Genomic DNA, 25,573 nt, shown 5'->3' on the forward strand with positions numbered 1-25,573 from the left:
TCTCCGATCATTTTCCTTTTGCCTTTTTGTGATGATATGTTGTTAGCAAACTTAATTTTGTTTGTTTGAAAATGTCTTTATTTTGCCCTCCTTTTTGAAAGATATATTGCTGGATATATAATTTCTTTGTTGGTAGTTATTTTTGTCTGACCCATTAAAAATTCCGTTGGGCTGACTCTTGCTTTTCATTGTCCTATTGACAATGAAAATATTTATCTGCAATGTCCACTTGCAGTTTGTGTTTCTTTGAAGGTATTTTGTCCTTCCTCTCTGGCAGCTTTCAGAATTTTTAAAATCTTTTGTGTTTTAAAGTTTTAGTGTTGGTGTCTTTTATGAGTTCTGCAAGTTTTCTGGCATAATCTCTTCAGATACTGCCTGTGCCTCATTCTTTCTTACACATATTTTAGAATTTTTCACATTTTTACTGTATTATTCTTGTCTCTTCTTTGTACTTTTATATTTTTTCTCTTTGACTTGCTGACCTGCATTCTCAGTAATTTCTTTAATCTGATCCTCCATTTCATTAATTTTTTAAAGCTGGGTCTAATATGCTGTTAAACAGTTATTCATTGAATTTTTTGAATAAACTTTTATAGAATTCAAATATATCATATAGAAAACTGCACAACTCTTAGTTCACAGCTTGATACGTTTTATAATAAACCTACCCCTGTTGCCTACATCTGAATCAAGATCAAAAATATTACCAGCACCCAGGAGATCTTCTCTAGTTCCTTGCGAGCCTCTCTTTCTTCAGATTCAAACTGCATCTTGACATCTAAAACCATAAATTAATTTACCTGCTTCTGAACTTTATAGCACTTTATTAAATTTAAATTTTTACTTATGATATTCTTTTCATTTTGATTGATTTTTAAAACTCCTTTTTATTCATAATTTTCAAGGCTTCCTTGTGTTTCTTGATACATGAATCATTTATTTTATATTATTGTCTAATTCCTGCCGACTCTTCCCTACTAGGCCTAGTATTCCTTGTGCATTCTTTGTTCTTTTTTATAGGGAGAGAGGTTATTTATTTTCTTTGGAAATTTGTCTATAGAAATTTTTTGAAGAGTAGCCGAAAGATTCCTCCTATACATACTTGAATTTACTTCTGATACATTGGGAGTATTACCAGTTCAGGAACACTTGAAACTAAATTCCTTGTTAGAGGTTTTTATGCCACTCATATACTAAAAATTTGAGTTAGAACTTACAGGATTGGCTGTGGTTATCAGTATTTTTCTTACTCTGTTCAAAGTTCAGTTTTCTGGTAGAGTTTTAGTTGGGTCATGTAGAGAGCAGAAAAATGGGGCAGTTTTATTTCTAGTTTACCCTAACATTAGTATCGTAGCCATTTGCATACAAACCTTGTGTCCTGTTAAGTTCTACAGTACAAATTGGCCTAAGGCTTTGTCTTTAATCAGCCTTACTTGTGAACAAGGATGTTCAATTTCACGTTTTGAAATGCCTCAAGCGATTTGTTTTGTTTACCTCTGAGTTTCTGGCTTCTCTCATTCCCTGGCGTTAATAATCTTTACTTTTTGGAGAAACTCATTAATGATTTTAAGGAGATATTGTGTGTGTGCATGTGCGTGTTTGTGTGTGTAAACAAATATAAGTTTTAATCTTAGTATGTGTTACATATAAACATTTTATAAATACATTCATCATTTTCATTTGTTTTTAGTGTAAGGGTCATTCAGGGAATGAAATCTACCATTGTTTCTGGAAATAGAATCCCCCAGTGAGGTTAAAGATGTTATGACAATATTATAGCACCCCCTTAATGGATTTTATGAAAGGGCTGATGTGTACTACCGTACTATTTGTTATCTCGTCAATACTCATTTCAAATCCCTCTTACTCCTGCAGCGCTCCTGCCAACTTCAACTGTTTGTCCTTTTCATTTGATAAATTGTTTTATTCTTATCTTGTTTTTCCAATATATTATGAATGTCTTAAGAACTACAGAAGTCTCCAACTTTAAATCATAAGATGTTATTATATTCTCTGATTTTTTTTCTAGAACTGAGTTAGAATCTTAGTTTATTTTCAACTTTTAAAAATATCATATACCAGATGGAGAGGACTAGAATCAAATAGAAACTTCTAAAGTCTATTTTTCATACTCCCTAGGAGACTATAGAGTGACTATATAATCAACATTGAAACCTAAATTTTACTTTAGGTTTCAGTCTTTTAACCACCTGGTTATTCTCATTGGCCAAACCTACTTTAAGGAAAGGAGATTATTTCAAGATATTTAAAACTTCTTCAGGCATTAAAAAAACCGTAGATATTAACTTGTGAAAGACCATAAGTATATATTTTTTCTTCATTTTAAATGTTATTTGTAAAAATATTTGAGTATAACCCTTTGATGCATACATGTAAAAAGTAGTTTACTCTTTGTCTTTATACCTGTGCATAGATTGAGAAAGAATCTGGAGGTCTGTTCACTTTCAGTTTTCAACTAGTCCTCCTGGTTTCAGTGTCATTCCGCATTCTCTTTTTCAAACATATTTGAGTATTGGAACCTGTTGAAGGATGGTTGTCATGAATCAGATTGATCCTTTATGGTTTATCTCTCTGGGCCTCAGTCACTTGCTATTTATCTATTATATTTATATGTTTCAAAATTTCGTGATATTACTTATCTGCTGTTTTGTCCTCTCTTGTTCTCATCCTCATTTTGATTTATAATGCTTTTTTTCTCTCTCAATGTCATTTTGCCGGTTTCAGAATATAGATAAATATTTTTAATCATTCATGATCAACCAGATATGCAATGTATCTAAATCTATACCACCTTCCGATTGTGCTTCTTTCTAGTCTGCTTCTCCAATACTATTATTGTTTTGTGTTCAACTCATTTTTGTTCAGTAAATGTTTTCTGATAATTGTAGATGATGGATTTGGTGAGGGTCTGAGAGGGCATGGGCTCAGGGGAAGATAGGAAAATTGGAGGCAAGGAGGTTAGATATTGCATCTAGCTATATAGTTGTCTGGAAACATGACTGTCAGAACCAGAATGGTGGTGATAGGGATGGAGAAAATGGGAAAGAATAGAGAAATATTTAACAAAAAAACTGGCACAACTTTGTGACTGGATTAGTTATAGATAGTGAAAGAGAAGTAAATGTGTAGAATAACTCCATGGTTCCTGGCTTGGATGTCTGTGTAGACGTTTATATGGTTAATATTATGATTACAAATAAAGAAAGAGGTTTAGTTTTGGGTGTGGAAGATAGGAAGGATGAATTTAGGTTGGCACATACTGTAGAGTGTTTGTGGGACATTCAGGTAAATATATCTAATAAGCTGTTGCATATATGGGTCTAGAGCTCAAAAGAGGAATCACTGTTAGAGATACACAATGTGATAGCAGGGAAAACCATGAAAAAAGATGTGATCACCTGAAATCACTTACGTAGAGACAAATAAGTATAATCCAGATAGAAAAAGGGGGAAACACTAATGTTCACTGGCTGAAAAGGAAAAAAAATAAGCTATGTTGAAAACTGTGAATAAGGGAAGTACGGAAAAACCCATGAGGCAGTAGTATCATGGAAGACACACGATCTAGTCATTTAAATGTAGCAAAGATGCCCAATAAGATGAGGACTAAAAGGTGTGAAAGGGATTTGACGATTTTGGGTGATTGGTTTCTCTTATCACAATACTTTCAGAGGAATAGTGTTAATGCAGGTCAGATGATGGTGCCTTAAGGACTAAACTGAAAGTGAAAAATTGATATAACAAATTTCCAGTGTCTTTAAAAACATATTTGAGAAAGACGGAAAAGAGAGATGGTATTTAGATGTATATATACCTTGATACCCTTTGGTTGTACACAACAGAAACCAAGTCAGGATAATTTAAGCAAAAATGGAACTTAATGATTCATTGTCTGTATTCTACTGTAGGAAACAACTTTGAATTTTTAGTTAAAATTTTGATATTTCACCATTTGACTTTGGTGGTTATGAAGACCGTGTTTTCAGTTAAAACTTTCTTTCTCTTTTATTTTTAGCTTGGATTCATAACTCCTGTGAAGTTATTTTTCTCTTGCTCTTTGTCTTTGGTGTTGTTTGGTTATCATTCTGGAGTTCTGAATTTCTATTAAAACCTTAATTTTTGAATCTAGTTGTTTAGATTCAAAATACAGTGATCTAGTCATTATGGTATGAACAAAATGAAAAAAACCCTTTAGCATTACAAAGATGATCAATAGGATGAACAAAAGGGTTCTCATAGATTTGAGCCTTCTTCTATACTGAACTTGCACTTCAAAGTTCAAAATGAGGAACTGTTTGTTGAAATGTGTCATCTGATTTCAGTTGCCATGGGAAGGGAAAGATGATCGCTAATATGGCCAGATCCAATCTGTGTAGGGTGTGTGGGTCAAAATCAACATCTTGAATTTCATTAGAGAGTATTTGCAGTGAGGCTTGCAGATGTAATTTGCTACATCTAGCTCGCACCTCTGAGCAGATGGGTTTCTACCCTGTGCCTAGCCGAGGTTTGTTTTTCCTTTTTTGAAAGAGTTGCCTGTGACTTTAATAAAATATTTTGACAGAGTTGGAATATAAAAATCATTTATAAATTAAAACTCTGCTATTGTTGGATTTAGTGAGTTTCAATAGAAACTGATGTGAAAATTGTTGAGCATCTATGAAAAACATGAGGGCTATTTTTTCCGTGTAATTCTGGTCACCTTAGTTGTTCATATGTATTGTTACAGTATAGATATTTTTAAAACATCATAGTTTGATAATCATAATTTCCACTTGTTCTGAAAGATGATGATGTACTATTGCAGTAGTTTTTTTCCCCAGCTTTACTCAGTGTCTTTGACTTTAATTCTTAAACCGTATGTAAATGAGATTGCCTGGGTAAAAGAGGAAGCTCAGAAAAGAGCTTTAGATTTGTTCTTGACGGTGTTGTTTTTAAATAAATTTCTTGGAAGCCATCATACATGTATAACAAATGAAGTTAAGCTGTTGAACTGCCTAAACATATTTAATATAATTGCTACAGACATTGTTCTCTTCTCAGTAGCTCACATTCATCCTGCTCAATCATTTGTTTACCTCTGGGTTCTATGACTTTTAAAGGCTGGACAAGGAACCTTACTTTATTTCCTGTTAATCAATTTTGCATTTTCCACCCTCCCACACAAACACTTATTTTAAAAACAAAAACCAATATGGCAGATCTAATATCCTGCTCACCTTTTAAAAATAAACTATATAATTTACATTGCCTTAAGATCTTAAAAATATGGTTTTTAAATGATACCAAGGTAGCATTCTAATTAATGGGAATTTTAAAATTCAGATACAGTTGACATATAAAATTTTGTAAGTTTAAGGTGTACAGCATGCTGATTTGATACACATATATTGCAATATGATTACCACTGTGGTGTTAGCTAACATTTCTATCAGGTCACATAATTATCGTTTCTTTTTTGTGGTGAGAACATTTAAGATCTAGTCTCTTAGGAACTTTGAAGTGTGTAATATAGTATTGTTGACTGAAAATCACTATGCTGTGCATTAGATCTTCAAATCTTATAGTTGCAAGTTTGCACTCTTTAGCAGTATCTCTCCAATATCCTTACCCTCCAGCCCCTGGTAACCGCCATTCTTTTATTTGTCTGAGTTCAGCTTTTTTAGATTTCATATACAAGTGATATACAGTGGTTGTCTTTCTCTGTCTGATTTATCTAACTTAGCATAATGCCCTCATTAAAGGAAATTTGGAAAGAAAGTAACATATACAGGAGAAAATAAAAAATCACTTGATGATGACCACTTTTTTTAAAATAAAGAAGTGATTATTATTATTTTTTAAATTTATTTATTTATTTATTTTTGGCTGTGTTGGGTCTTTGTTGCTGTGCACGGGCTTTCTCTAGTTGTGGCGAGCGGCGTCTACTCGTTGTGGCGCGCAGGCTTCTCATTGTGGTGGCTTCTCTTGTTGTGGAGCGTGGGCTCTAGGCACACGGGTTTCAGTAGTTGTGGCTATATGTGATGTTATTTTTCTTTTGCTCCTTTTAAGAATTTCTCTTGTTCTGTAGTTTTCAACAATTGGACTATAATATCTATAGGTATTTATGTTTCAGTATTCACCCTGTTTGAGCTTGGTTGAGCTGCTTGGATGTATGCACTAATGTTATTCATCAATTTGGAGATTTTTCAGCCATTATTTCTTCAAATATTTTTGTGCTCTTTTCTTTCTTCTCTCCTCTGGGCCTTCCATTTTAGGTTAGTACGCTTCAGCTCTCTGAGGCTCTGTTAATTTTTTCTTCAATATATTTTTCTTGTTTTTCAGGATGGATACTTTTTTTTTTTTTTTTTACTTTCAGGAATTGTAGAACATTGATTTTATTGTTGTGTTTTTGCACAAGCAGTAAATAGGCTAACATTCCAGGTACAGGGTAATTATTCTTGAAAAGCAAGGCATCAAAATCAAGTTTATAGTTAATGGCCCGACATGTTGACAGGAGCTATGTGAAAGTCCCAGAGATGTCTCTGAGTTACTGAAAATGTTAAAGATCAGTGTGCTATGCAGGCAGGAGAGAGATGCAAAGGTAGACCCCCTCTGGGGCATTCTGTGGAATACAGATATGCTGGGCTGGTTCCCATACAGGCCAATGTGGAGGAGGTTCTGGGAGGGGTAATCTCATGTCCACCATTGTGCCTGTCCCTTCCATTAATGCCACAAGACTTCTAAGGACAGTATGTGGCATTAACACGCTTATTGTTCCAATCTTGGAGTTTTACTCACCTGGCAGCGGAATGCACAGGTACAGAAAGTGTATCTACACCATGCCGGAAGTGGGGTTGGTGGGGAAATAAATAAAGTAAGGTTCCTTGTCCAGCCTTTAAAAGTCATAGAACCCAGAGGTAAACAAATGATTGAGCAGGATGAATGTGAGCTACTGAGAAGAGAACAATGTCTGTAGCAATTATATCACACCTCTAGCTTCTAAGGAAAGCTGCGACTTAAGCCAAATCCTAAGAGTTTATTTAGGCTTTGATTCAAAGACATGATGGCTTTGCCTTCCTAGATGCTCTCCTTGCCAGTAGGGTCATGTCTTGGATTTGTTGGATGGCTGATGCTGCTCCTCTGTTAGGCCAACAAGGAAGGGCTCATGGTACAGACCTTTACATGGCAGACTGAGTGAGAGTGGTGCCTGCATCCTGGGGAGACCACTGTCTCTGGACTCTGGACAGCTCTTGGTCTGACTGATCTCCCTGGCTACCTCAATGACCCCAAGTGCCCTGCCTGTTTTTCTAGATCCTGAAGATCCTGATAACATTGGCTGTCCTTATGTATTTGTATATAATGGGAGATGTTGAATGCTTACTTGAATAGACTTGAACACGATCCCCAAGTACATTTCTTTAGCATGGACATTCTTCTCCCTCCCAGAGGCAGTCATTTGGGGATTATCTGTTTTTCCTGGTCTCCTTTTGGTTTTCTTCCTTAGTCAGATTGGATAATTTCTATTGATCTGTATTTAGGTTCATTGATTGTTTTTTTCTTCTGCCAGCGTGAACCTGCTATTGAGCTTCTCTACTAAATTATTCATTTCAGTCATTGTACTTTTCTACTTTAAATTTTGATTTGGATTGGGATTGACATATATACACTAATTTGTATAAAATAGATAACTAATAAGTGCTGTATAAAAATAAATAAATAAAATAAAATTTTGATTTGGTTCTTTTTTGTATTTTCTTTCTCCTTATGAGATTATTGATTCATTGTTTTGATACTTTCCTTGAATTTTAAAAAATCTTTTTCTCTAGTTCTTTGAACACATTTATAATAGCCACATTGTTGTCTTTTGTTATGCTTCATGCAACATCTGTTGGCACATAGAGACAGTTTTTATTGACTGCGGTTTTTTTCCTGAGATAGGGTACACTTTCCTATTTCTGTGTTTGCCTAAAATTTTTAAAATATTGAGAATTTTAGGTGTGTGCTTATGTATTCTTCTTTTTCCCTGGAAAGTTGTTGTTCTTTTATGCTAGTTTCCTTCTTTGTAAAGTAACTTCCTTGGGCTACATCTGTTTCTTCCTGACTGTGTGACCACTGATGTCTCAGCTAAGTTTTGTTCTGTTCTTATTATTCTTGGTTTTATTTTTAACCCTGGCTTTTTAGGTATCACCCTTATGTCTTCTTATCTTAGTGGTCAGCCAAAATTGAACAGAGGTAGTTCTCAAATAAGGCTTTTGTCCTCTACTAATAGATAGATCTCTATATGTGTTAGGATTGTGTATTCAGTGTTCTGGCCATTCTCATACTTGCCAAACTTTTACTTTCCTCTGAGCCCTTCCACATGTCCTCTATACATATGTGTAGTCTCAAGGTTGTTTAGGAGTGTCCAGATAACTCAATTCTTCTGCATCCACTGTGGTTGTGTGCCACGTCAGTCAGGAATATGCTTTCTCCAATCACATTCACAATCTCAGGCTAGTAGAGCTGTTGGCCCTCCCTGTTCAACCATTACTGAGATCATCATTTCAACGACAAGACTTCTGGGTGTGGTTGTTGTTCACTACTCCAGATCAGGTGACCTCTTTTTGACCATGGCAGCAGTGCCTCTAGTTTTTGTGGCCTGCCTTGCACTGGCAGAACCTCCTGGGCTTTTGTTTGCTGGGAGTTTTTTGATTACTGATTCAATTTCATACTAGTGATCAGTTTGTTCAGATTGTCTATTTCTTTCTGATTCTGTCTTGGAAGATTGTATGTTCCTAGAAATTTATCTGTTTCTTCTAGCTTGTACAATTTGTTGGCATATAATTGTTCGTAGTGTTCTATTATGATTTTTTAATCTCTGTGATATAGGTTTTAATTTCTCCTCTTTCATTTCTCATTTTGTTTATTTGGGTCTTCTCTCTCTCTCTCTCGTTTTTTTTTTTTTTTCTTTAATGAGCCTGGCTAAATAAAGGCTTATCAATTTTGTTTATTTTTTCAAGAAAAAAGCTCTTGATTTCATTGATCTTTTCTGTTGTTTCTTTTATCTCTATTTCATTTATTTCTGCTCAGATGTTTATTATTTCCTTCTTTTGACTTTAGGTATCATTTGTTCTTCTTTTCCTAATTCCTTTAGATGGCAGGTTAGTTTTTTATTTTAGAATTCTCTTGTTTCTTGATATAGGCCTTTATTGCTATAAACTTCCTTCTTAGAACTGCTTTTGCAGCCTCCCATAGATTTTGGAAAGCTGTGTTTTTATTTTCATTTGTTTCATGGTATTATCTGATTTCCTCTTTGATTTCTTCATTGACCCATTGGTTTTTTAGGGGCATGTTGTTTAACATCTGTGGGTTTGTGTCTTTCCCATTTGTCTTTCTGTAATTCATGTCTAGTTTGATACTGTTGGGGTCAGAAAAAAAATGCTTGCTGTAATTTCTGTCCTCTTAAATTTGTTTAGACTTGTTTTGTGACCTAGCGTGTGATTTATCTTGTAGAATGTTCCATGTGCACTTGAAAAGAATGTGTATTCTATTTTTGAATGGAATATCCTCTAGATATTTATTAAGTCTAACTGGTCTAATGTATCATTTAAGACCACTGTTTTCTTATTGATTTTCTTTCTGGATGATCTGTCCATTGATGTAAGTGGAGTGTTAAAGTCCTCTACTATTATTGTATCGATATTATTATCAATTTCTTCCTTTATGTCTATTAGTATTTGCTTTACGTCTTTAGGTGCTCCTATATTAGGGACATATATATTAACAAATGTTATAGGCTCTTCTTGTATTGTTCCCTATATCATTATGTAATGCCCTTCTTTGTCTTTTGTTATAGACTTTGTTTTAAAGTCCGCTTTGTCTGATATGTGTATTGCTATCCCTACTTTATCATTTCCATTTGCATGAAATATCTTTTTACCTCCCCTCACTTTCAGTCTGTGTGTATCTTTAGCTCTGAAGTGAGTCTCTTATAAGCAGCATATAGATGGGTCTTGTTTTTTTTTATCCAATAGGCCACCCGGTGTCTTTTGGAGCATTTAGTTCATTGACGTTTAAAGTGATTATTGATAAGTATGTACTTATTGCCATTTTGTTACTTAGTTTTTTGGGTTGTTTTTGTAGTTCTTCTTTGTTCTTTTCTTCCTTTAGTTTGTTCCTTTGTGATTTGATGATTTTCTTTGGTTTTTTTTTTTTTTAGTGGTATTCTTATGTTCTTTTCTCTCTAGTTTTTGTGTATCTGTTGTAGAATTTTGATTTGTGGTTACCTTTGGGTTCATATATGTTGACCTATATCTATTTGTTTTAAACTGGTAGTCATTTAAACTTAAGCACATTCTAAAAGATCTACATCTTTTACTCCCATCCCCCATGTTTTGTTGTTGAAGTCATATTTTACATTTTCATGTTATCCCTTAACTCTTTATTGTAGCTAAAGTTGATTTTACAATTTTTGTCTTTATTTTTATTTATTTATTTATTTATTTATTTATTTATTTATTTAGGCTGTACCAGGTCTTAGTTGTAGCACGTGGGATCTTCGTTGTGGCACGTTTGTTGCGGCATGCAGACTCCTTAGTTGCAGCATGCGAACTCTTAGTCGCGGCATGTATGTGGGATCTAGTTCCCCGACCAGGGATCGAACCTGGGCCCCCTGCCTTGGGAGTGTGGAATTTTACCCACTGGACCACCGGGGAAGTCCCTACAATTTTTGTCTTTTAATATTTGTACTAGCTTATTTAACTGGTTGATCCACAGCCTTTAGTATATGTTTGCTTTTACTAGTGGGATTTTTCCTTTCCTATAGATTCTTCTTTTTGTAACCTTTTGTTTTCCACTTAGCAAAGACCCTTTAACATATCACATATTACTGATGAACTGTTTTAGTTTTTGCTTGTCTGAGAAGTTTTTTTATTTCTCCTTCAATTCTGAACGATAACCTCACTGGGTAGAATAACCTAGGTTGTAGATTTTTCCCTTTTAGCACTTTCAATATATCTGCCACTCCCTTCTGGCCTACAAACTTTCCACAGAAAAACCAGCTGATTGCCTTATGGGGGTTCCCTTCTATGTGATTCTTTTTCTCTTGTTGCCTTTAGAATTCTTTCTTTAACTTTTGCTGTTTTAATTATGATGTGTCTTACTGTGAGTCTCTGTGGGTTCATCTTGTTTGGGACTCTCTGTGCTTCCTCTACCTGGTTACCTGTTTCTTTCTTCAGGTTCAAGTTTTCTGCCATAATTTCATCAAATACATTTTTGACCCCTTTCTTTCTTTTCCTTTTGGGACCCCTATGACATGAATGTTAGTATGCTGATGTCCAGAGGTCCCTTAAACTGTCCTCATTTTTAAATTTGCTTTTCTTTTTGCTGTTAGCGCTAGAGCCAGATGTGAGCTTGAAGCTTCTCCTGTGCTCAGTGGTCATCATCCATATGTGGGTGGGTAGGGTTGGATTCCCAGATGCTGGACAAGAAGCCCTGAAGGTCAGTCTGAGCTGGTTCCATTCCCTCTAAGTTTGTACTATACTCCCTCCTGGCAATGACACCTTTGCCCCAGAGGGGAGTATCGCTGGAGCAAGAGGGCCTGGAGAGTTTACCCAGTGTCGAGTGCCATTCGAGCTGGAACGTTCCTGACACAGCAATCAGAGCTCCAGATGGCTCGTAATCCACCACTCTCTGTCAGTGCCAGTAATGTCTGCTCTCGCCCTGTTCAGATGCAGTGCTGGGTCTGACTGGTTCCATCCCCAGGTGTGTACTTTCCTTGGCAGTGTCAGCTATTGCCCTGGAGGGAGCTGAGCCAGACAGAGTAAGAGGGGCAGGAGCAGGCACCTGCTGCAGGCAGGAGCACGTGCTGTGACCTTTGTCGTAGGAAACCCGCCGGAGCCCTGGGCAGTTTCAGTCTGCTTCCTCTGCCTTTTTTCGAGGAGTTGGCAAGTTTGCACATGCATTCTTCAGGAGTAGAGTCTTGATTTCTTCTGTTAAGTCCCATTGCTTTCCAACCAACTAAGGGGACTTGTCTTCCTGGTTTTGGATTCTAGGACTGAGGTGTCCAAAATGTGGTACAAACCACTTACTCCCCAGGGAGGATCTTTGAGCCCTTGATATTACCCTCCTCTTCTGTGTCCCCTGTTAGGAGTACAGGTTCCCCCAATTGTTGCTTCTCCTCCCTCCTGCCCGACTCCCTGTGGATCTTTCTTTACAGCCTTGGTTATAGAGTAGCCTTTCTGCCAGTCTCCAGTTTGTTTTCAGTGAGAGATGCTCCACATGTAGATGTATTTTTTTGATATGTTCATTGTGGGAGATGAGTTCGGTGTCCTCCTACTCTGCCAGCTTGATATCTTCCTCCTACATCACATTTTCTTTATTCATCTGTTGATAGACACTTAGGTTGCTTCTATATCTCAGATATTGTGAATAATGCTTCTCTGAACATTGGGGTGCACATATCTTTTTCTAGTAGTGTTTTTGTTTTCATTGGATGAATACCCTGAAGTGGAATTGCTAAATCATATGGTGGTTCTGTTTGTAATTTTTTAAGGAACTTTCATCCTGTTTTCCATAGTGGTTGTACCAATTTACATTCTCATCAACAGTGCAGAAAGGGTTCCCTTTTCTCTGTATCCTCGCCAACACTTGTTATTTATCGTCTTTTTTGGTAATAGCCATTCTGACAGGTGTGAGATGTTATCTCATTGTGGTTTCGATTTGCATTTCCCTAATGATTAGTTTTGTTGAGCATCTTTTCCTGTGTCTGTTGGCCATCTGTATGTCTTCTTTGGAAAAATGTCTATTCAGATCCTCTGCCCATTTTTTAATCAGGTTGTTTTTATGATATTGAGTTGCATGAGTTCTTTATATATTTTGGATATTGTGGATTCTCAGTTTCTTGGAAGGAAGTGTAGCCTGGGATCGTTCCAACTATTTGACATTTGAGCTTCCTTTCTGAAGTTCTTGACAGTTTTTTGGGAAAAAATGACTTCTAGCCCTCATTGATAATTTTGTAAACTTTTTATACTTCCTTTAATACCTTTGCACTCCCTATAAAAGCTATTATAAATTTTCACCACTTTCCTCAAGGTTATCTGATTATTTCCCCTACCCAGCATACAACCTCCTTATTACCTTAATGAAAGCATTGACAACTTCCCATCCAAACAGGGTCCTGATACAGGACCTTTACACTTACTATTCACCTTACAGAACACTTTTTTCCTAAGTAGCCGCATGCCTTATGTCTCTATGGAATGTCATTTTATCAGAGTGGCTTTTCTGGACTATCCTATCTTAAAGTGGCAGCACCCTGTTCTGTTACCCTGCTTAAGTGCTCTTCAGAACATCTAGGACCATCAACATACTATATGTCATTTAATTATTAGTTTATTATCCTTCTTTCCACAACTAGAAGGCAAGATCCATGAGAACAGTGAGGTTATATTGTTCACTGCTCTCTCCCTAGATCCTAGAATAATATCTGGCATATATTTAATTCAGTAAATACTTGTTTAACAAATGAATCTACCTTACCTAGAATAAGTCTTTCGTCTGCTGACATTGCTTAGGACCAAGCCATTTTTATTCATTTATCCATCTCAGTCCATCCCTCCCTCCCTTTCTCCTTTCCTTCCTTCCTTCCTTCATAAAGCAAATATTTATTGAGTGCATACTATATGCTATGCACTACGTTTTTACGGAACTTGCTTCATCAATTATAACCTCCTTATTTAATCCTTGTTGTCATATAAAAATGCTAAAATTTCTTTCAGCATACTCAGTTAACAGAACAAACCTCTTATTTGCAAATCCAGTGGAAACCTTTTAATCCTTGATGTTCATTGATTCTTTTTTGAAATTCTTTCTTAACTTCTGGATAACCACTTTCCTTGATTTGTTTTCTGTGGCTAGTGGCTACTTCTTTTGAATATCATTCATGGGCTCCTTTCCTCTACACTTTCTTTAAAGATAGGTGTTCTTCATATTTATAGCTTTACTAGGTATTCTCATCTATACCTATACTTAACCTGTCACCTTTTCTCTGACGGTTTACAAATCTATAAGATTGTCACATACCTGACTTCTTTGTTCCTTTTTTATATCCTTAGGTATCTGTTTGACCTAGATTGTCCATCAGTTGGCACTGATAACATGATAGAATCTTGTGCTACAGAGTAACAGTTATTTTCAATACCAAAATTGCTCTATTCCTAATTTCACAGCTAGTCGCTGGTCATACCTGTCAGCTTTAGCATGTTTTTAAAGTGGTTCACCTGAGCCCCAGAGAATGAAACCGTACTTGAGGTGCCAAGTTATGGATAAACGTGATCTCCACGACTCAGGTTTTCTTCCATATAATTCCCTTCTGTATGAGGTTTTCATGAAATACAATTCATTGATTCAGACTCTTTCATTTATCACACTTTTTTTAAAAGTCTTTATTGAATTTGTTACAGTATTGCTTCTGTTTTATGGGTTTTTTTTTTTTTTTTTTTTTTTTTTTTGGCTGTGAGGCGTGTGGGAGATCTTAGCTACCCGACCACCAGGGATCAAACCCGCACCCCCTGCATTGGAAGGTGAAGTCTTAACCAGTGGACCACCAGGGAAGTCCCCAAACTCTTTAATTTAGTATTTGGAATAGTTTCTTGAACTGGAAGAGTCCTTGGGTCATCCGTGAACTTCCTATCTTCCAAAAAAATTCTTTAAATAATAATACCAAATAATGAAAGAAGTGAAATTAATCAGGACTTTACTTTTTACCTTTTTTTTTTTAAACTTTTTTCCTTTTTCTTTTCTCTTTATTCTTATGTCTTTTCTTTTGTTGGTTCTTTCTTTTGTCTTTTCACTAAGTTGGTTCTTTTACTGTAATGAAATAGTCCACTCAATTCTTGTGAAGGAAAAGGCATGAAATGGCTTAGCACTTCATGTGGAAAAAGCAGAGGAATTAGGAATTAGCATTTCTCCTCTAATACTAAGGGATAGTTAGAGCTAGGATATTTACCTAAGTCTCCCTGGTGCAAAATCCAGGCTCATGCTGTAGAGGCAGTGTCATAGTGTTCTAATGCACTCAGTAAACCAGTTTATCAACTTAAGTAAATTGATATACTCTGTCAGTAATATAAAATGAATACACAAATGTGTATCTTTTATTCCTAACAAATACTCATTTATTAGGAAGGTTAACATGGCAAAGCTTTTATGCATTAGTCAGTCTTGACTTTCATCTAATAGCAGTAAACAATTCTTTTGCAGAAGTCTTGGGAAGGTAATAGATTTAACTCAAATTGACTAAAATGTCTACATGTACTATGTGTTATGTTAAGGGAAATGATAAATGAATTTATTATCTAGGATGTTTGTGTTGTAAATGTTTATAAGTATTTTTATTATTTTTGTAAATATAATGTATATAGTTGAAAATGTTTTGGAAAGGGAATCATGTCTTAATCATGTTTCTTATGTTGTTAAAGTTTTGAGAACATGGTGTTTGTAAAATACATATTCAATTAAAAAAGCTTAATAAGGGATAATCGGCTATTCAGTTATTTAAGAAAAAGCTAAAGTAGAAAACAATCAGGAAGCAAAAAATAGCATTTAAAAATAAGGATATTTAAAATACTCTATTTTTTAAGTTATAATCCATATATCATATCACTGAGTCATGAGACCCAAGAAATATTTTATGGTAATGTTTCCTTAATTATGTAGGTGTCTATGTAATAATTTAAGTGAGGTAAGAAGTGCCATTAGTTAGTGGTAAGTCACTTTAGAAAATGTTTAATTGTAACATATCTTGACAAGCTGTAGCAACTGAGGGTATGTCTTGTTAGCTGACCATATGACCTTAAATAAATTCTGCATTGCTATAATTTCGACACCTCTTTTAAAACTGTAAAGTAATTACTGATATATTAATTGCTTGAAAGACAGCACTAGTCTTTGAGGTTACTTTTAGTTTTAAAAGCAATAATTATTCTGGTTTTGCATTGTTTATATCTGCAATCATAAGTTTTAAGGAATCTTAAAAAACAGTATTATATTTCTTTATATAGTAATGAAAATTTGATGATTAAGTTATGATTAAACCAGTAATAACTTTCAGACGTGAATACTAGTTAGCACTGAATGCTTTTTTTTAAAAATAAATTTATTTATTTTATTTATTTATTTTTGGCTGCGTTGGGTCTTCGTTGCTGCACGCGGGCTTTCTCTAGTTGCCGCGAGCAGGGGCTACTCTTCGTTGCGGTGCGCGGGCTTCTCATCACGGAGGCTTCTCTTGTTGCGGAGCACAGGCTGTAGGTGCGCGGGCTTCAGTAGTTGTGGCTCGCGGGCTGTAGAGCACAGGCTCAGTAGTTGTGGCGCACGGGCTTAGTTGCTCCACGGCATGTTGGATCTTTCCGGACCAGGGCTCGAACCCGTGTCCCCTGCATTGGAAGGCGGATTCTTAACCACTGCGCCACCAGGGAACCCCCCGCCCCTTTTTTTTTAATACATGCTGAGTTTATAAACATTTATATATGTACAAAGGCCTATGGAAGGATTAAAAAAGTGAATCAAGCACTGAATGCTTGGGTTTCTAGATATGAAGAAAATATTTCACAAATTTGAAATGAATTATCTATTTTATCATGATTTAATAATCGTGATATTTTTCAATATAAATTTTATATATTTATATAAATTTTATGTATTTTTAATTTATATTATTTTATACATGCAATACATTTTACATTTCCTAATACAAAGCAGTATTTTCTTCCAAAGTAGAAATTTGGTTACAGAGCAAATAAAACTATATGTTGCTCATTTTCATTTCCTTCTCTTCCAGGCATTTCAGCAGTTCTCCACTTCCAGGAGAATTGATTATGCTTTATATCTTTTTTAATGCCTTCATTCCTTGAACATTCCCACTGCTTAAATTAATATCATGTAGAATTAAAGAAACCCTTTATCTCAACTGTCTGTAAATCAGTTTAGTGCTAAGTGGTTTGGGGAAACAGTGTCAGCACTTTTGGCTCATTTATGTTTGTAGAATACACTGCATCTGTTTCCAAATTGTTAACCCCCACAATTAGCAGTAAAATATTCCTGGTTACACTATTTCATATTTGAAGTAAAAGCCTGCCTGAGACATACTGGATTGTGGGACATAGGGAAAAGAGTTAAGGAGAAGAGGAAAGACACCTTTTTGTTTGTTTCGAAAGACACGTAATGACTAAGGTTATGAAAGAAAGAAAACTGAGGGGGAGTATCTCTAATATTGAACAGTTTTCTTTCTTCATTTTCTGTATTGATCTTTGTAAGGTGATTTACCTTGGTGCAAAGTATATATACTTTTTCCTATAATAAAGCACAACATCTTTAGAAAGGGAAACACCAATTCTCTTTGCAGAATATTGATCCCTGCCCACCAGTATTGAAGACTGTAAATTAGATGTATATGATCAGGGTCCCTCTCCCCCACTGTTGACACATGTATCACATAGTCTCACACTGAATTTTATTTATTCATTTTGTCTCAAAGCTTTGCCATATTCACTTTCTTTTACATTAATTCATCTGAAGTTCATTAGTGTTTGGTTATCATTTTTTGAGAATTAATTTATTGGTATTCTTTTCTCTGTTGATAGTGTAGAGGTTTCACAAATTCACACAGAAATGGAATTTTCAATCTTCTTGCTTTGTTTTTATTTTTTTCTTGTTCTTTAGACAATTTGACTATTTCTGAATTCTGCCAGCAATAAATAATTTTTCTAAAATGAAAGACTCATTTTATAGCCTTAACACTTTCTAATTAAAGTTAAAATACTAGTCTTGAAGGTCTCAGAATAGTACATGATCCTGGTCCGTCATGGATATCTGAGCATATTTTACGGAGTCCTCAGAACAGTATATTGCCAGTGTTGTAAATAGATGAGGTGCTTTTTGTTTTGGTGTGTGTGTGTGTGTGTAAAAGGAATAGGTGTGCAGGTAATGATGTGTTACGTTTTGATAATTTTTTCACAGTGATTAATTGTGGGAATGTTTGTCATTACATGTTAAGCTCTTCTAGATAGAGTGTACTTTTTAAAATAGATGATCTGCTTGTTAAATAAATGGACGTAAAATATTACCTTAAAAGGTTCTGTTTAAGACTTAGAATATGGTATACCCAATTTCAGCTAATGGTCTGATTCCAAAGAAGAAGCAGAGACACATATCTGAGATAGTACCCATGTCATTTGGAATTCTTTTTTTCTATTTCATGAATTTAAATGTGGTGCTTTTTACCCAACATAATCACCATTTAACATTTCTTGGATAACATAAAATTTGAAGGACTATGTATAGCTCGCTACAGATTTTAAAATATGTAACCTGAAATCATTCCAAAGTATTTTAAGACAAATTTGGCAAAGCCTTTATTTTGTAAATAGCATGGAACTTTGTGTAGGTTTTAAAATAATTTCAGAATTAGTTACAGATGATTTAAAGTTTGTCATTCTTTCCTGGGGGCAAAATATTTTAAGTCTTAAGACAGGCAGAGTACCACGGTGCTGACCACATATTATTATGCAGTTTCCATTGTTTCCAGTCAAGTTGTTGTGGACTGCTATGTAGCTAGATTTATTTTATTATCCAGGTCTCAATTTCAAAGTTTCTAATTTTAATTTTATTAACTACTTGATCAAGACATTTTGAATGTTCAAACATATGAGAATCTATCTTGTAGCATCCCCTGAGTATCACCATTCACAATTCAAATGCTTATTTATATTCCTTTAGTATATATGTTTATAGCATGATCTACTTAGTTATTCACTTGGTATTTTTTTTCTTACTAAAAAATAATATGAACCTAATAGTACGATGTGATCTGGTTCCAGCTCTGTGTGAGCAGGTCCAACACTACAGGGGGAAAAAAAAAAGACTTGAAGGAAAAAAATAACAATGTTAATAGTGCATAGTCCTGGGAGTAGCAAGATGGAAGGTGAATTATGACTGGTTTTGATATTTTTCTTTATATATTATATCTTCTATATATTATATTTTCAGTGAGACACTAGTACCTCTCTAATTAGACGATAAATATTTTCAATTTGTTTTAAGATAATCTAGATACTTAAAAAGAAGTCTGTATTATACTATCTATACTATCAAGTGCTAGTAGAATTGCGAAGTCAAAAATACAAGTCATAGGAACATATTTTCCATCAAATTGGCATCCCAGTAATGAATATTTATGAATGTTTTAATACTGAGTACACTTTTAAATGCTATTTCACAAAGTATTTTATCTATAGCCACAATTAAAAAAAAAGATAGTTTTGTCTCATAAATTTATATTAACAATTTTTTTCTCTGGTAAATTAATAAAAGAAAAAATGTTAAAACAATGAAAGAAATTTTGCTTTTAATTCTGAAATGTATGAGTACTTTTATTTTTAAATAAAATATACTTGATTTAAAAATAACATATATAAGAATCACCAACTGAAGATATGTATGTGCGTCCTGGGTCTTAACTATCAGAGATTTCTGATTAAGTAGGTCTGAAGCAGAAACCAGGAATCTGTATTTTATATCAGCACCCATATGACTCTGATGCAGATGGTCCAACAGACCATAGTAAATTGTTTATTCTTTTTTTATTCTGCAGTCAGATCTGTGGTCACCTTTAGTTCATTTTCCTAATTTTCCTAATTTAACACATTCTCTGTGGTCTCCAAGGTATAATGCATACATCCCAGCAGTTGCACTGTACAACCCACTAGTACAAGGGTGAGGGAGGAAAAAGTTAGAACTTGTATTTATATTTTTATCTCATTTCCTTAATTTCTACTTGTATGTTTTATAATGTACATAATTATTGATATAGTAGTATGTTATAATGAATACAAATATAAACATTTTTAAAAGGTAACCCTTATATAACATGTAAACTATTTAACCTGTTGGTCTCTGGGATACAGCATACGCTATTTATGATGCCATATTAACTGTTTTATATTTCAAATATTAACAGTAGATACCTTACTATCAAGTGACAATTAACTATATTTTTGTTTGTGTGCCTCCCTACCCCCTTTTGTCCCCATTATCAGGTGATGCCTTTCCTTGGACAATCAGCTTGCATCATTTCAGCATATACACCCTTTTTGGAAAACAAGTGACACTTTGCCTAGTGGAACCTATGGGTTGTACCTCTACTCTAGCTGTTACATCTCAAAAACTACTCGCTACAGGACCTGATACGAGGCATTCATTTGTTGTCTGTCTGCATGTTGACCTAGAGTCACTTGAGATAAAATGCTCGAACTCCCAGGTTGGTACATTTGGTTTATGAAAGGAAATTTAAAATAATGTGATTTAAGAACAATTGTTACTCATTTTGTTGAAGGGTTTCTCTTCTATTAAGTGTCTTAAATTATTTTTAACAGGGCCATCAAGATCAGAATGGTTAGATTAAGTATTGCTTTGAAGTTCTCTCAAGTTTTGTAATTCAAACTCTTCTGAAAATGTAATGGTGGCAGCATAAATGCATCTTTTGGCTGATGGAATGAAATCAGTTGCAGATGTAAAGTTTTTTAAACGGTGAAGAACTCCTTTACTCTCAGACTGGAAGAGTCTATTGAAGTGATCAAATGTAATTTCCAATCAGATTCTCACTCAAAACTTCTTTTGCTCAACGTGTAGTATTTAAAAAAAAAAAAAAGCACTGTTTACTCTTTAAAAAAGGCATTTTGTTAATCCTTTAACATTCCAGTTGGTATAGGCGAAACATGTTATATTCTACAGTTTTATAATTTAGTATGAATTCAGATCTCCTGGGTTTGTACAAATTATTAATTACATATAATTTAATACTTGTTTCTTTGACCTCAAGCAGACTCTTGTATATTTTCTACGCAGATTATCAATGTTGAATAGTATTTGAAATTATATTTTTAAAACAATACTATTTAGAGTTTTATTGGATCTGTTAGGTCAATATCAATAAATCTTTGTTTATTCCAGCATTAGTGGTGACAAGCTAGTTTTTAAAGTTTTTTTAAGTGGGTTCAAATATTATTCCATATGTTATAGAGCCTCCTTAATGAAACCATCCTCCTTCTTTCCCCTCTTCTCTCTGCCTTGCTCCACCTACTGTATACTCTACAGTTTCGTTTAACTTTCATATATATTTGTGCATTTTGAAAAGATCGGACCTGCTAATTTAATCTTGGTGATGGCCTTTTTAAAAAAATACATACAGTTAGAATTATGATGAGGCAGTTATACTAAACTAATAGCTTATCCACCATTATAAAAGTAATTTCTTTTATAATCAGTAGTAAATTCTTTTGAACAATAGTAAATGTTCCAGATTAATGGCCATTTGCCATTCTATTATGACCCATAGTAGTATAGAAGAGAATAATTATGAAATGACTTACCTCCTCTTAGATTATTCTTTGAATGCTACTGCTGATGGTTGTTGAAATGCATTTCCTAGAGGAAGGAAAACTGCTATTGGTTGAATTGTGTCTCCGACAAAAGATATGTTGAATTCCTAACTTGTAGTATCTCATCATGTGACCTTATCTGTTAATAGGATCATTACAGAGGTAATCAAGTTAAAATGAATTCATTAGGGTGAGCCCTCATCCAGTGTGACTGATATCCTTATAAAAAGGGAAATTTGGAAGTAGACAGTCACAGAGGGAAGTTGATGTGAAGATACACAGGGAGAGTGCCATGTGAATGGAGACAGAGATTGGACTGATCCAGCTTCAAGCCAAAGAACACAAGGATTGCTGGCTACTACCAGAAGAAGAACCAGAGGCAACGAAGGATTCTCCTGAGTCCCAGAGCATGGCCCTGCTATTACCTTGAGTAGGGACTCTCTAATCTCCAGAACCATGAAACTATAAGTTTCTGTTGTTTTAAGCCACCCAGTTTATGGCACTTTTATATGGCAGCTCTAGCAAACAGATTATAGAGAAACAGATTCACCTTCTTTAGCTCCTTTATCACAGAAGCTGTTAAAAGGGAAAAAATAGATTTAGTTCTATCATAGCAGCAGAAGCCCATCTCAGCCCATCAGTCCCACTGATTATTGCTATATACTCTGGGGGAAAAGAAAGCAAAAACTAACAACATAAATGAATGTTTCCAATTTGTTTTTTAAATAATTGAATTGCAAAAAAGACTTTAAAACAGCTATTATAATTTTTTTTTATGAGGTGTAAAGGAAAGCAACACTGAATGAAAAATGTAAGAATTCTCAATGGAGAAGTAAAGTATAAAAAGTATAAAATAAAGTATAAAAGTATAAAAGTATAAAAATAATCAAATGGAATTTGAGAATTGGAAATACAATACCTGAAAGAAAAAACCATACTGTATGGGCTTAGAGGTGGCCTGCATGTGACAGAAGAGTCATTGAACTTGAACATTGTGCATAGAAATTATTGAATTTGGAAAACAGAAAAGATATTAAAAATAGGATCAAATCTTCAGTGGTTGTGGGACAGAATGTTCAAATATATGTGTAATTGGAATTCCAGAAGGTAAGGAGAAAAAGCTGGGGCCAGAAAAATATTAACAAATAATTGTACAAAATTCCCAAATTTGCAGAAAGAGATAGGCTTTTACATATTCATGAAGTTTACCTAGTCCCAAGCATGTTTATCTTGGACACATTGTGATTAAAATACTAAAAACCAAAGATAAATTTTTTTTAAATCTTGAAAGCAGCTGCAAGAAGATACATTATATATGGCTTAATTTGAATGAGTGCCGATTTCTCATTAAAAACCATAGAGGACATGGGACTTCCCTGGTGATCCAGCGGTTAAGTCTCTGCGCTCCCAATGCAGGGGGCCCAGGTTCAATCCCTGGTCAGGTAACTAGATCCTGCATGCTGCAACTAAAGATCCCGCATGTGAGAACGAAGATCCCGCACGTGGCAACGAAGATTCCGCTTGCTGCAACTAAGGCCCAGCGCAGCCAAATAAATAAATATTAAAAAAACAAACAAAAAACCCCACAGAAGACAGAAGACATTAGAACAATATCTTTAAAATGCTAACAGAAAAACACTGTCAAGCCAGTGTGCATGTCTCACAGAAATTAAAGTGAAATAAAGACATTGTAGATGAAGGAAAACTAGGAAAATTGTCACCAGCACCTCTACTTTACAAGAAATACTGAAGGAAGTTCTACAGGTTAAAAGGGAGTGGTACCAAATGAAAACCTGGATCTTCAGAAATAAAGGAAAACCAACAGAAATGATAAATAGCTTGATAAATCTTTTTTTTTTAACTATTTAAAAAAAATATGGGACTTCCCTGGTGGCGCAGTGGTTAAGAATCCATCTGCCAATACAGGGGACACGGGGTTTGAGCCCTGGTCCCGGAAGATCCCACATGCCGCAGAGCAACTAAGCCCATGTGCCACAACTACTGAGCCTGAGCTCTAGGGCCCGCGAGCCACAACTGCTGAAGCCCGCGCGCCTAGAGCCTGTGCTCTGCAACAAGAGAAGCCACCGCAATGAGAAGCCCGCGCACCACAACGAAGACCCAACACAGCCAAAAATTAATTAATTAATTAAAAAAAAAAAAAAAGAATCTGGGAAGCAAAAGTTTCCATTAAAGACTAACCATATAATTAAAAAAAATATATGTATGACTGTGGAAAGCAAAATGCGTAACACTGTCTGCTAGAGCTTTCAATCAATGTATGTGGATTTAATATACAAGACAACTTGGGACTTCCCTGGTGGTGCAGTGGTTAAGAATCCGCCTGCCAATGCAGGGGACATGGGTTCAAGCCCTGGTCCAGGAAGATCCCACATGCTGTGGAGCAACTAAGCCCATGTGCCGCAACTACTGAGCCTGTGCTCTGTAGCCTGCAAGCCACAACTACTGAGCCCACGTGCCACAACTGTTAAAGCCCATGCACCTAGAGCCGGTGCTCCACAACAAGAGACGCCACCGCAATAAGAAGCCCACGCACCACAAGGAGGAGTAGCTCACCGCAACTAGAGAAAGCCCGCGAGCAGCAACGAAGACCCAACACAGCCAAAAAAAAAGACAACTTCATCATCAAGGTTAGTGGGGGATGGGCTAAGGGGACCTAGTGGTTGTCAGATTTCTAAATATCTCATGAAGTGGTACAGTATAAATTTCAAAGTAGGCTGTGAAAGTTTTTCTACATATATTAAAATTTCCTAGAATAACTACTAAAAAAAAAAAAAAAAAAGCAAAAATACAAAGAGATATAACCAAAATGCCAATAGATGAATTAAAATGAAATACTAAGAAGTATTCAAATAATCTAAAGAAGTGAAGAAGTGGTAACAGAGTTACATAAAACAGGATGGAAACAGAAAACAAAAAATAAAATTGTAGGGCTGATCCTGCCTTAGCAAGAATTACATTAAATGTTATGATCCTAACTGGGAGTGTTTAGACCAGGATTCAGCAAACTAAGGCCTGCAGATAAATTTGGCCACACTCTTTTTTTCACATACTGTGTAAGGTTGCCATCATGCTACAACCACAGAATCAAGTAGCAGCAAGGGAGAACACTATGTAGCTCACAAAGTCTAGAATATTTACTATCTGACCATTTACGGAAAGTTTGCTGACCCCTGGTCCAACTGCTCCTATTAGGGTAGGAATAAAGCAAGACTCTACATACATTGCCTAAAAGAGAAACACTTAAAATATAAAGAAACAATATAAATAAATGCATAGGAAAAAATACACCATACAAACAGCATAAGAAGGATGGACTTATTTATTTTAATATCAAATAAAATAGACAAAAAGAAAAAGAGTATTACCAGAGATAAAGAAGGACATGAAAGAAAAATGGACAGAATTAAAGGAAAAAATAGGTAATTCTATTCAATCATATTAGGAAATTTTTATACCATCTCTCTCAGTGGTTGTAAAACAACTAGATGAAAAATAAATAATTGGAGATATAGAAGATATGAAAAATACTGTGAACTCACCTTGACCTAGTTGACATTTATAGAACACTATATTCAACAACCATGGAATGCACATTTTTTTCAGGTGTACATGGTCTCATTATATTAAGAGAATTAAAATCAGTAAAGTATATTATCTAACCATAGTCAAATTATATTAGAAATCAATAATAAATTAACTAGGAAAACTGTAAATATCTGGACATTAAATAATAACTCATATCTGAGAAAGCAGATATCACACTTAATTGTAAAATATTGAACTGTTTCCCACTAAGATCAAGAAAAAGCCCAGAATGCCTCCTTCTATCACCTGTTCTTTGTCATACTGGCCATCTTAGCCATTGCAATTAACCAAGCAAAAGAAATAAAAGACACAAAGATAAGAAAAGAAGTAAAACTCTCCCTATTTTCATATGATCTAATATTTTATAGAAGATCCTGGAGGAATTAAGAAACTATTACTAGAACTAATAAACTTATTATGGTTGTAGGAGACAAGATAAATATATAAAAACCAATTGTATTTTTCTGTACTAGCAGCTAACAATTGGAAAATGGAATGAATCAGTTCCATTTATATTGGTGCCAACAAACATACACAAATGCATCTAACAAAAGATG

General features: G+C 34.9%; 1 protein-coding gene across 4 annotated transcripts in view; it reads left to right on the top strand.

Annotated features, from left to right (window-relative positions):
• Positions 1–25,573, top strand: part of VPS13B (vacuolar protein sorting 13 homolog B) — an 802,016-nt gene that overhangs the window by 375,410 nt on the left and 401,033 nt on the right. For 3 of the 4 annotated variants that reach the window (XM_061172062.1, XM_061172061.1, XM_061172063.1), the window contains exon 24: positions 20,070–20,290. In XM_061172062.1, the coding sequence (XP_061028045.1) occupies positions 20,070–20,290 (221 nt within the window). Of the gene's footprint in view, positions 1–20,069; positions 20,291–20,405; positions 20,505–25,573 lie in introns of those variants that run through there. The other variant, XM_061172064.1, reaches the window with a different exon arrangement.

This window comes from Eubalaena glacialis, chromosome 17 (genome assembly GCF_028564815.1).
Source record: "Eubalaena glacialis isolate mEubGla1 chromosome 17, mEubGla1.1.hap2.+ XY, whole genome shotgun sequence".
Lineage (NCBI taxonomy): Eukaryota > Metazoa > Chordata > Mammalia > Artiodactyla > Balaenidae > Eubalaena > Eubalaena glacialis.